A 13048-nucleotide genomic window follows, 5' to 3' on the forward strand; every position below is an offset into this window, starting at 1 on the left:
TTTGAATGAAGACCTGCCAAAAACTTTGGCCATCTACTTTCTTTCAGATATGGCCTTCATCTATATTGCTGTTTATTTTTGTAGCACCTTTGAGACTAACTAGAAAAATAAAATTTGTAGCATGAGCTTTCATAGACTTTAGTCTACTTCAGATGCTTATGGTGGAGTGGAAGCCAGGCACTGACAGAAGTGCAGGAGTTTAACTGAAGAAAACTGAAAAGCAATGTTGGCATGAGTAGAACCCATGACCTCTACATGATACGTAGTTTGCAAAGAGCTCCCTACATGTAGTTCCTTAGGAATGACATCGCATTGTTTGCACTTACTGAGAAAGAAGATATCTGTCTGTATCTGAGTAAATTTCTTGAAAAGGTTGACCGATTTCCACTTCATTCAGTGAAATGAATGAATGAATAAATCAATAAATGAAGTAGACTAAAGTTTACGAAAGCTCATGCTACAAACTTCATTTTTCCCAGTTAGTCTCAAAGGTGCTACAAAATCTCTATACATATTAACCCTATGGACTAACACGGCTATATCTTTAAATTCTACATACAGAGATAGGTAGATTAAACAAAGCTGAAGGTATTACCTGCTTAGGAATATCAACTAGAGAGGAGGCAGCAAGCAAGGTAAAGGTGTGCAAAGTAACAATGACCATCTTGGTGGAAGGGTAGGATGTCACCAGTTGTTGAAGCAGTTGGCGAGCACTGGAGGCCAGGCTGGCATCATGGTGCATATGCTGCAAGATGGGGATCAACTTCAGCTTCAGGTCTACTGGAGTAGCTAAACCTAGCATATGAATGAAAAATGACTTTCAGGAGAAATCAAATAGATGGAGAAGTGGGTGTCATGTAGTGCACCAATAACAAATTACATTATGAAGTCGAAGGCTTTCATGGCCGGCATCCATAGTGATTTCAAGCCATTGAAATCCACAAACACCTGGACAATTTCAACAGGAAAGAGGAATCCCTTAAAGTAAACAAGGTTTGACTACCAGTCCTGAAAGATAGCAAGATAAAAACAAATGCAAATGAGAAATCTCCCAGGGTCAGGGGTTTCCCAGCAGACAATGAGCACTAATCAAGCAGACATTAATCCTCTTGTGCAGACCCTCACACCCTGAGGACTGCCATTAGCAACCAACAATACACATGCAAATCACTCCTGCCTTTCCAGGTCACACAATATATATAGCCAAATCCTATCCAGGCAAACATTCTCTGAAGATGCCAGCCACAGATGCTGGTGAAACGTCAGGAAGAAACTCTGCTAGAACATGGCCACATAGCCTGAAAAACCCACAAAAAACTATAAAATTACATTAGTTGGCAGCAAAAGCAGGACTTCTTTGCATACATTCAATGTTAAGTAATACAATTATTGCAAGCAAGGCTGTGGTTATCTCTCTGCCACAGAAGAACATCTACTAAGGTTACTCACATGAAGCAATAGCCACTTGCCTCAAGTGTAAGGTGGTGCTCACTCTTTTCTCAGAGCTCACAACTACCTTGGATGCCAAGAAACCACATAAATTCTAAAGGCTGATTCTATAAAAAGCATATAAGACTGCAGGACTACAACTATAGCTTAAAAGCAGGCTTATTCAAAGCAGTTATTATAGAAATGCAGCTGACTGCTTAATCATCACTTCCTATTTATTTCAACAGAAAAAAAATTGGAATATGCTGTGATTTTTTCACGTGCAGCCATGAACCCCTATTTGGGAGCAAGCTTTCTTTCATTTGAGACCACAGCAGGAGCAAATGGAGGAGATAAAAAGGAAAGGCTATGTCATTCATGAAAAATCCAACCTAATTTTGCCTAGTTCAGCTAGCAGGTAGTTCAGAAAGCATAATAAACTATGGAATATCAGGATGGAACAGATGTACTAGCAAGTCCGAGTATGCATGTTTCTCCTTCCTATTCTTCCACCAACACAGCTACAAGACAGAACTGAAAATCACTTTCATTTTTATTCACCACACCTTAATTTTATATTAGTAATATAAACTGTTATTCAGTATTCAATGTTAACTGCCAGTATCAACCCATGGTGTGATGTTAGCATGTTTTAAACCATAACTTGCTGAGCTCAGCGAAATAACAAGCTGATATAAAGACTGATATAAAACTTTCTAGTCTTGCAGCCGCGTTAGAGGAACTGTCATACCGTGGGAGCCTAAGAATTCCCATAGTATTAAATCATAGTGTCATACTATGAGAGCCCAATGTTGTAGTTTCCTCTCAAAAAACCAGAGGTGGACTAAAGGATCTCCTTGGAGACTCACCCAGCTGTTGACCAAAAAAGGATGAATTGCCACTCCTAAAGCCTCTAGGAGCAACAAGTCATCATTTAAATGGGCTGTAGGACCAGCATGGTTTAATATAAACAGCCATTTTTCAAAATCAAAAAGAGCCTGACACTTCTGGGTTTGTTTGTTTTTTGCTTTTTAGACAGTCTGTGTGTCCACCAGAAATTAGAGGGAGAGAAAACTAGCTCTCTGACCTGCTGAAGGTTCACACTTGATAAACCATAGCTTATTGCAGGGACAGAAATCACGCATCCCTGAAAAGCCATAGTCCATCCCCCCAATAATGCCCCTCAAACAGAACCCCCCCCCCAAAAAAAACACCAAGAAAAGCAGAATTGTGGCTCCAAATGTCACCAGAAGCCATGATGCTAACCAAAACAAAGCACATGCCACCACACCTGGGACCAGCAGTACTCTTGGGAAAACTGGAAGCGAACCCAGAAAGTGGTGGGTACAGCTGTAGGGGGCCAGGGGCTACAATAAGGGTTGGGATGGTCCCTGGACCTCCATGGTTTATTATGAGCTCTAGATCTTTCTCAATATCTCCATACTCTCCCACCTGTCTCCATAAGAAATGAATATAAAACAAAACAATAATATATATTACCCAGAGAACTTCTTTACAAATAGACATTAGAACACTACATGCCAAACAAATGAACAAACAAACAAAATGCTAAGGCCCTGAAGTAAAAAAAAGAGAAAGAAAGAAAGAGAGAAACATTGGTATTTTCACAGGATTCATACTGAGTTGTAAATTCACTTTTGGATTTCAGTCAAAAGTCCAAATATTTTAATTAAAAACAACCAACAACAAAAAACCCACACCACCATTTCAAAAGCATAAACACAAATACTAATAGCAAAATGAAGCTGTTGTTATTGTTATTATTAGGTAAATGTGTATACCTTGAATCATTTCACTGATTTTGTTACATATTCCTCCAGCAAAATCTCTGTCAAGAAGAAGAAAATAGTCATAGAGCTGAACAAGCTACAAAACAGTGGCAGTCAGATACTGCTTCTTCTGAATCACTGTTAGCACTGATGTTTATTAATTGGTTATAGAGTTTGCTCACATTATGCCATTGTCATCATAAACAGCAGTGTTAAAAACATAGAGGGAATACAGTAAGTGAACCAATCCAAAGCAAAAGTGACAGCCAAGAATGGCCTTCAGTAATTGTGCAAACTAGATCTTTAATCTTTCCCTGCTGTCAACTATCACTGGCCAAACAGAGAAGCTTAAAAGATAAATGATAAGCTGATATAATTATGTCTGCCATTACTCTTTTTCTCAGCAGGGTTGGTGAGAGATTGCAGAACTCTCAGATGGTTTCTTAATATCTGTACCACTATCATATCAGCATGTTTAAAGGGAATCAAACTTTTTTCCTTCGATTGTTCAGAAAATCCAGAAATCCTAATTCTGAGACAAAGAATTAGAACATTGAATAGATATCTACAGAAAACTTCCACTGAGTGCAAAAGAGTCTGAAAAGTAAAGGAGGAAGCCCCTGGTTTATATCCTGTCCTCTTCTTGAACTCGAAATTAATTCTGTATTAATTTTATCTGTCTATGGCACAATGCCTGCTACAAGATCACCTATATTTTATTATTTAAACATTAGCGCTCTTACCACTTCAACTGTAGCAGCAGTTTATAGTAAAATAAAATATTTTATGCAGTTATAAAACTAAGCATAAAAACAATACAATCATGGTGGGTAAACAATCACTGTTCAGTCTCAGTTTTCTCCCTTCTACAACATTAAAAAATCACTGACAGATTTGTTGCGAGGATTGTTGAACTTACCTAGATAAACTACCATATTAATGCCACACAATCAATGGCAAGTACTGCCTTAACTCGCAAGAAAAATCAGTGTTCTGTGGACTTTCTACTTACTTGGATTGAGCAGAAAAATTAGCTGCAGCAAAAATAGCAGCTTCAACCTCTACATTGTCATGAGAATCCAGGCTCTGACGAATACTGTGATGCGCATTCTTCCTTTCTGGGATTATAGATGCCATACTACCTAACATCCTAGAGAATAAAACAGAAGACTGTCAAAAAGAAGCTCAGGAAAATGGAACCTGTTTATAATGAACCATCCTTTCAGGATTTTAGAATCAAAGAATCATAATCGGAACAGACCACAAGGGTCATCCAGTCCAATCCCCTGCCATGCAGGGATTCACAATCAAAGCACTCCTACTCCCCCTAAAATGTCAGAGGCCACCTTTGTATCCTGGCATTTTCTCACTAATTTTACCACCTTTTACAACAATATTGCTGCTACCATAAATCCTGTTTTAGGTAGGTGTGTCTAAATACAGAACCAAACAACAATGCTAGAATCAGTCTTATAACTGTTCTTTGCCAGCTGATTGCAGAAACAGACAAAATAGCTACTCAGCTGTGCAAAACTTTAAGCCCTAAACATAAATCAAAAAGTCCTCTTTTTTTCTGTCTCTTCAATGCTGTCATACCCTATTATACATTAGGAACATAAACTCACAATCCATTCTGGCTCATGTTACTGCTGTTTCTTTACATCGCTAAAATGGAAATTCTTATAAACTCATCTATAATATTTAAAATGTGCAAAACATAGGCAAAATAACATAATATTAATAATAATATATTTATTTATATTCCGCATAATCTCAGGGAATCCAAGCGGATTACAGCAGTAAAATAACATACAATTAAAAGAGAAATGCATTAAAGATTCCAAAATCCCCAACTCTCCCCCAGCATAAAAACACAATGGAGTCCTAAAAAGACATAATGCAAACAGAGGACTAAGTCCAATGTTATAAAAGCAAAACAGGAGACTCTTGTGCTCATATTTCTCCTGCATCCTCATTCCACCTACAAACCCCAATATATGCGCCAAATGATCCTCTATATTCTCTGGAATTCTAGTCAGACACACAAGACTGCAGCAGAAGAGAAATTCAATGTACCAGCAAGTGTGCCTTCTGGTGGTGAAAGAACCGAATAAAGGCAATATCATTCTGTGCATGGTAGAAAGGGTGATAAGGTGCCCATAAACCTATGTCTTGAGGAATTATCATAATCCAGTAACAGAACACATATTTGGCATGGGGACATCACACTGAATCTCCTGCTTCTACAATTAAGAAAGAATTAACGCGGTAGAACTGAGGCCCCATCAGAGACCCTGAAGATCCCCTGGGAGTCAGAGTAAGCAGCAGGCGGTTACACAACCTAATAATCTTCCTCAACAAGGCAGCCTAATATATTCACAGGGCTCACTGGTAGCAGCATCCTGAAGAATACAGCAGCTGGGTAGACCCTTGCTGTGTTACATACACATACCTGAGAGTGATGGCTCGAGCAACTGGATCATTGCTGTGAATAACTGAGAATACTCTTTTCACAAACTCATCCACATTCAAGATCTTCTCCAAGTGTTTCTCACTCTGCTGAGTAACTTTCAGAACACAGAGTCTCAGGAAGTTGTTTCTGTTTCAAAATACATTTGAATGACATAAAACTGTTATGCCCCGAATTTCTATAAAAAGTCCAAGGTAGTTAACAACTGAAAACCAGCCAGCAATACCAAAGAATTACAACTACATCAGAATAACAAGTAGAGGGGAAAGCCCAGAGGTGGAAAAATAACATTTAAATGCAGGGCTGGGACCACCAAAGGTACATGCAATCAGACAGGAATTGCAACTGAGTTTTTTGCTGCTGTGTACATTCAAGTTGTTTTTGACTTATGGAGATCCTAAGGAGAGCTTATTGTGGAATTTTCTTGGCAAGAATTATGCAGAAGGGATTTGCCATTGCTGTCCTCTGAGGCTGAGAGAGTGCAGTTACCCCAATAGCAGTCAGTGGGTTTCCATGGTCAAACAGGCATTCAGACCCTGGCCTCCCTGAGTCCTAGACCACCACTTAAATCACTGGCTCTTGCAAATGAATTAATAATCATAATTAAAATTCCAGTACAGAATAAAAACTACAAGAAAAGTTAACAGAAGTTATGGTGCAGAAGTGTTCTTAAAAGGATGACCTTGCCATACTTCAGCAGGCTATTAAGAAAGAGAGAAAACAATGTCTCCTCAGTAGGAATTTTTAATGCCAAGTAACAGGTATCCCCAAAGGTTTTCTCCCTGTTTTTTTGTGGTTTTTTCGGGCTGTGTGGCCATGTTCTAGCAGAGTTTCTTTCTGACGTTTTGCCAGCATCTGTGGTGGCATCTTCAGAGAATGCTTTGCCTGGAAAAATTGGGTGCATATATACTATGTGAGCCTGGGAATACGTCAGGAAGAAACTCTGCTAGAACATGGCCACACAGCCCAAAAAAACCACAAAAACCTATGGATGCCGGCCATGAAAGCCTTCGACTTCACATTTTCTCCCTGGTTCCTAGAAAACATATCGCAACAGAACTTACACTTGCTCTGCTCCTGAGTGAGAATGGCTCATGTAGAAGAATGACACTCTGCAGGCAGCCTGTTTCTATCCATAAGGGCCTTGGAAGGGGCTAGGAAAAGATTATCAGCAGTAACAGAATAAAAATCATATTTGCTAGAATGGTAAGCAACCAGGATAGAACATTTTGACTTACCCAACTCTGAAAACATCGGCTAGCTTTAAAAATGCCGAGTTAATTAGAATCGGGAATGGATATTTCTGAAAGAGTCTGGGGAAACGGACAACAGCTTCACACTGCTCTCCCAGTTTGCCAGATCGGAGACCTGTAACAAACAATAATGTCAGCACAGCACTTACAAACAAACTATACAAACTGCAATATATAGTGAAATATATAATATGGGCATACAAGAAATGCACAATACATGAGGGGTTGTTTTGCTCTGCTTTGACGTTTCATGTAGTGAAAGCATTTGCTGCAAATGCTCTGTGTTTAAACTCTGGACATGCCTGTTCTTCTCACCCCCCTTGAAACGTGAGCCTTCTGTCAGCTGTGATGTCATTGCTTATTTCATTTATTTATGGTAATTTATACCCTGCCCTTCCGCTTACGGTTATTATTTTTAATTAGACGGTTGCATGTGCCTCCCTCCCAGATTACTCTTATTACCTGGCAGACGTCTTCCAATGTCTGGAGGCCCAGTCATTGCACCCCTTCTGGTGACTGGCACAACAATTTGAAAGGAGTTGCAGAGGAAAGGATTTGCAGATTCATCACCACATTTTAAGCTCTGATAGCTTGTGCCGATCAAGGCAGAAGATACACAAACTTCAAGTGTCTTGGAAGCATGAGCTTTCATAGACTTCACTTTACTTCCTCTGATGCTTTTTGGTCTGAGGAAGTAGACAGAAGTCTACAGAAGCTCACGCTGAAAACTTCTTTCAGTCAGACTCAAAGGTGCCACAAGATCTGTCTAGGAATGGGCCACCTGGCCTGAAAGCAATATGTGTGACAAATGTGTGTTGTTCCTGTGTGTCTCCAACTCATTTTGGATTATGGTGATCCTAAGGTGAGCCTACTACAGGGTTTTCTTGCAAGATTTGTTCAGAGGTTTGCCATGTCCTTCCCCTGAGGCTGAGAGAGAGTGACTTGCCCAAGGTCACCCAGTGGGTTTCATGGGCCAAAACACACTGCAGAAATAACCCACTTTGCAACCATATTAACTGCCCTGGTTCAGTGCTAGGGAACCCTGGGAATGGTAGTTTATTGTGGCCCCAGAGCTCTCTGACAGAGAATGCGAAACACCTCATAAAACTAGTTCCCAGAATTCCCTAGCACTGAGCCAGGGCAGTTAAAGCGGTTTCAAACTGGATTATTTTTGCTGTGTTTAAGACAGTGGTCCCGAGACTGCCTCCTTTAGGAGATTTTGGGCTTCAGATCCCAGACGCCTCAGCCACGAACAGGGAACAGTTTGGGGATCCCTGGTTTAGGGCCTAACACACTCCAATCCATGAGAACCTCCCTCCTCGCTTTCAAATTCCCCGCCTCACAGACGGACCGTGGCCCACGTGACTTCGGCGCATGCGTACATGGCGTACGCCCCTCGCTTTCTGGCTCACCTTTATCCAGCTCCATGAGGGCGGAGTTGGCGTCTAGCTCTTGTTCGCCGTAGCCGGCGTCGGCAAGGAAAGACTTCGAAGCGGAAGCCATGGTGCTGCGTACGAGACAAAAGCTCCCTTTCTGTCTTTACACAGAAATACAGCGCCTCGGTGCTCGCCGCGTTTACTGTCCCCAGCAGAAGCTAGTGCGCATGTGCAGGCGCCACACTGCTACGCGCCGCGCACGCGCCTTGGCCTTCCAGCCAGCTCGCTCTCCTAGTGCGCATGCGTGCTGTGCAGATGGCTCTGAGTCTGAAGAGCAACCAAAGGCGAGATCTTTCACGCGTGCGCAGTTACGTTTACGAGGACTCGCTGCTAGTGCGCGTGCGTGGTGTGGGCACTTCGCTGAAGAACAAAAGCCAGCGACCGAAGTGGCAATCTTCGGCGCCGTCTCGCGCTTACTACGCATACGTGACGTGGAGAGCGTAAAGAAGAACTCTCTTCAGCGACTAACGGCGCGGTGTTTCAGAGAATGTTTCTGCGCATGCGCAATTGCAAAAAAGGGTTAGTTTGAATGGAACGCTGGAGTGGTGGGCGTGGCTTCAGGGGGTTGATGGAAAATGAAAAGCCAATGGGGAAAGAGGGGCGTGGTTTCCCGGCGCGTGGTAGCCAATGGGCGGAGAGGAGGCGGCTTTGGCGCGTAGTTCGGGTTGGCGGGAATTCGGGAGAAGAAGAGTTTAGTCGTTTCCAGTTGCGTTGCGGTTGTTGCCATGTTGTGTCGCTCTCTCCTCCGCCGCTGCCGGGATGGGCCTCAGGGTGAGTTGTTGGGGATCCATGCTGGAGAAATAGCCCGGTATGGAACCGGTTTAACTCTTTCTCTGGCTCCTTTACTATGGAATTCTGGGAGTTGGAGTTTGTTGTGGGCCCGGAGCGAAGCGGAGCTTAAGGAAGGAAGGCCCCACGACAAACTCCAACTCCCAGAATTCCATAGCAAAGAGCCAGACAAAGATTTTCTAGAGGATGTCGGGGATGCTTCGATTGAGAGTTCCTGCATGGCAGAGTGGGGTTGGACTGGGTGACCCTCTAGGATGCCATGTCTCCATCCCTGTGAGGCCCAGTGAAATCTCCCAGGAGCCGCATGGCCAGCAGGAGGAAGGTCCAGCCCATAAGAAAGACCCTCCATAGCCTCCGAACCGAGAACGGACAGCAAAATGGGGGCATGGACTAACATCTCCCATCCCCCCCCCTCTCTCTCTCTCTCTCTCTTGTGTGGATCTTAAACACTTTGCCTGATCAGCAACACTGGCATCTTCTCTCAGGCAATTGCTTAATTGCATTTTAGGGTGGTTTTATTCCTGATGTTTTGCCAGCATCTGTGGCTGGCATGAGAGAGAGAGAGTGGGGCATTTAGCTATTCATAGTATTTATAACCCACTCTTCAGAGTATATATATATGTATGTATGTATATATATATGTGTGTGTGTGTTATTTATTATTATTATTATCCTTTATTTCTAAAGCGCTGTAAATTTACACAGCGCTGTACATACAATCTTTTTAATTAGACGGTTCCCTGCCCTCAGGCTTACAATCTAAAAGACATGACACAAAAGGGGAAAGGAGTGGTGGTGGGGAAGGGGATCAGGTCCACCTCCGAGGCCTGGACCAAGGCAGATGGACTGGAGGAAGGGCTTGGCTTCTTAATGGATGCTTAAAAGGAGTCTTCCTGGGTCAGAGAGGGGCTCGCCTCTGGGAACGCTTCTCTAAACAATATAGTCTTTCATTCACTATAAATACATAGTCTGTGAGCCTGTGTTGGGAGACGTGATTTCCATGCTGATCCCTGCATTGTTCTCTTGATGGCAGGGCCTCAGGGTGGGAAGATATGCAAAGAGGATTAGTGCCTGTTTAATCAGCGATCATTGTCTGCTGGGAAAACCCTTTTGGTGCACTTTTGTTGTTGCTGCCTTTGCTATATGGCCAACACAGCTGGCCCTGGAGGCTTCTGTTTCTAAGACCAATGCTCAAGTTTCAGGCCTTGTTATCCTTTACTAAATATAATGGGAGTGCATGCTGTTCTCTACAAAACCACAAGTGTTCCAATAAAATACTGTTAATGCTACCTTTTGAATGTATTTGGGGTGATATTTAGGCAGCATGCTGAGCCAATAACAATATTTAGCACATTCTTTAAAATTTTCCAGTTTTGGTTTTGTCTTTTTCTGGAAAACTGGCATCACTGAAAATAATACATTGTACATTTGCATTGAGAGCTGTACTGTACTATCAACTTGTTTGCAGAGTTTTCTGCTTGCTTTTCAGGAAAACCAAAGCATTAACAACCGATTATTATTCACTTCATAGTCTTTACTTTAAGAAGAAGAGCGCTCCCTCCGCGGAGTCCATCTGCCTTGGTCCAGGCCTCAGAGGGAGAGAAGAATGCTGGACCTGATCCCCTCCTCCACCCTCTATTATCCCCTCTGCTGTATGCTGCCCAGTTCCCAGTGATTGGGCGGCATATAAATAAAACATATTATTATTATTATTATTATTTACTGCTGTATTTATTATTTAGGTCTGCCAGCCAGAATTTCCGTACAGCACCTTCTAAAGGGGTATTGTTGTGCTATAGAAGATGACTTTCCATCTTATGGAGAAATAGGGCTACCAGTTCCTCCTTTTGGGTGCACCTTTTCAACAGGTAAAGTAGAGGAAGTTGTCTCATTTGTGAACACCTATATATACTCGACTATAAGACGACCTCATGTGTAGCCCCAATTGCTTTTTGTAGAGAGGCGGGATACATATTATTATTATTATCATTATTATTATTAGTCAAGGGCAGATTTTGGGGCCAAAATTATGGATTTTGATATGACCTCTGGATAAGTTGCAGGTAAAGTTTAGGGGCGTGTAACCAAGGATGTAAAGGATGATGCAAAGGAAAGTGATGCCAAAGGACTTAGAAAATTCTGGCAGGCATCACTGTTTGTGCTCATCCTAAAGGCTGGATGGATGAGAGAGTAGAGGGGAGCCATGCTTCTTTTTGGTGCTCCCAGGATGGACTGTGCTCTTGCCTTTTATTCAGAGAAAGGGGATAGGGATGGCTCCTTTTATATATAGATAAGAGTTAAAGTACAGTACTTCTATGGACCCGTGAATAAATCGACCCAGGGTTTTTTGGGTCAATATTTTGACTAAAATTTCTAGACATATACATGAGTATATACAGTATTTGTTGCTTTTTTCTTTTGCGTTTAGATAAAGATTAGGAGTCTTGAGCTTCCAGAATGAATAAGAAATGAACTAAGTGATGTACAGGCATATCTCAGTTAACAAAGGCCCCATAACAAAGGACTGGAGTGTGTCTTTGGTGCAGCTTCTGGACTGTTAGGATGCATGCATCATTTAAACAGCATACTGACAAAGTGACTCAAAGCAGCTTTATCTTGGCCTTTCTGTATGGGGCCAATGTTGATCTGTTCCTAGGCTTTCCTTTACTTTTTTAATAGAACTTTGGCACCAGAGTTAGAAATAACATAGAAAGAATAGGGATAAGTTTCTCCACCACAAAAAAGAACATGTTTCAAGGGCCATTTTGTTCAAAACTAACAGTATGTAAATGTGAAACAAAACAACCAGGTCAGGTAAATGTGCCCTATGCCTTTTTAAAGCTTTTAAAACACACAAATTTCATTTCATTATTTTTCAGCTTCAGGTGCACAACATATCCTTGCCGTTGCAAATGAAGAGGGAATCGTTAGACTGTATGATACTCATACTCAAAAAACGTACAGAAAAGTTTTTGGAGGTAAGCAGAACACTTGATTGTTACCTGTGCTGAATTCTGATAGATGCAGGGAAAAATTTGTGTCTCCTTTGACTTTGACATTTTTCAAAAACTGAATTTCGTAGTGTGCAAAAAGTTTTTCAAAATAAGCAGACTCTTTTAACTCTAACTTTGACTCTTACTTATTTCTGCCGATGGTATGAAAAACCTTTAGTGTTAATGCCTTCTCTTGCTGCAGCCTTCTTTCTCCCTCTTGGTTTTCCTACTCTGCTCTTCGATTTCCCTCCTGAAGACTTTATCATAGGAAACTATTTTAGTATAATGATGATTATTATTATTAACCTTTATTTATAAAGCGCTGTAAATTTACACAGCGCTATACATACAACCTTTTAGTTAGATGGTTCCCTGCCCGCAGGTTTACAATCTAAAAAGACACGACACAAAAGGAGACGGGAGAGGTGGTGGGGAAGGGGATCAGGTCTGGCAGTTTTTCTCTACCTCCGAGGCCTGAACCAAGGCAGATGGACTGGAGGGAGGGCTTGGGTTCTTAATGGATGATCAAAAGGAGAAGGGAATGACAGTAGGGAAGGGGGAAAGATGATATTTGAGAATTCACACTGTTGTACAAAGTGCACAAGATAATCATCCCCTTACTGGATTGTAAATTTGGCAAAGACAATTGTTATCTTTCTTCATGATCAGATAATAATAATAATAATTTGTTTTATTTATATACCGCTATTCCAAAGATCATAGCGGTGAACAGCAAGTAAGCTAATTAGCAAGTAAGCTAATTTGCCCCCAACAGTCTGGGTACTCATTTTAGTGACCTCGGAAGGATGCAAGCCTGAGTCGAGCTTGGGCCCTTTTGCTGGTATTGAACTCGCAACCTTGTGGTTTCGAGTGAATGGCTGCAGTACAG

The 13048-nt window shown here is 41.7% G+C and overlaps 2 protein-coding genes across 2 annotated transcripts in view; one reads left to right on the forward strand and one right to left on the reverse strand.

The window, feature by feature from the left end:
• Window positions 1-8559, reverse strand: part of INTS7 (integrator complex subunit 7) — a 52515-nt gene extending 43956 nt beyond the window's left edge. Inside the window, 6 exon segments of the mRNA XM_042439268.1 lie at window positions 596-795; window positions 3231-3277; window positions 4231-4368; window positions 5671-5817; window positions 6927-7056; window positions 8354-8559. Coding sequence (XP_042295202.1) covers window positions 596-795; window positions 3231-3277; window positions 4231-4368; window positions 5671-5817; window positions 6927-7056; window positions 8354-8444 — 753 coding nt within the window. The 5' untranslated portion in view covers window positions 8445-8559.
• A 453-nt stretch (window positions 8560-9012) lies between these two features.
• The window catches only part of DTL (denticleless E3 ubiquitin protein ligase homolog), a 35847-nt gene continuing 31811 nt past the window's right edge, over window positions 9013-13048 (forward strand). The window contains exons 1-3 of the mRNA XM_042470548.1: window positions 9013-9148; window positions 10909-11034; window positions 12046-12144. Of these exons, the coding sequence (XP_042326482.1) occupies window positions 9103-9148; window positions 10909-11034; window positions 12046-12144 (271 nt within the window). The 5' untranslated portion in view covers window positions 9013-9102. The remainder of the gene's footprint in view (window positions 9149-10908; window positions 11035-12045; window positions 12145-13048) is intronic.

This window comes from Sceloporus undulatus, chromosome 1 (genome assembly GCF_019175285.1).
Source record: "Sceloporus undulatus isolate JIND9_A2432 ecotype Alabama chromosome 1, SceUnd_v1.1, whole genome shotgun sequence".
NCBI classification, from domain to species: domain Eukaryota; kingdom Metazoa; phylum Chordata; class Lepidosauria; order Squamata; family Phrynosomatidae; genus Sceloporus; species Sceloporus undulatus.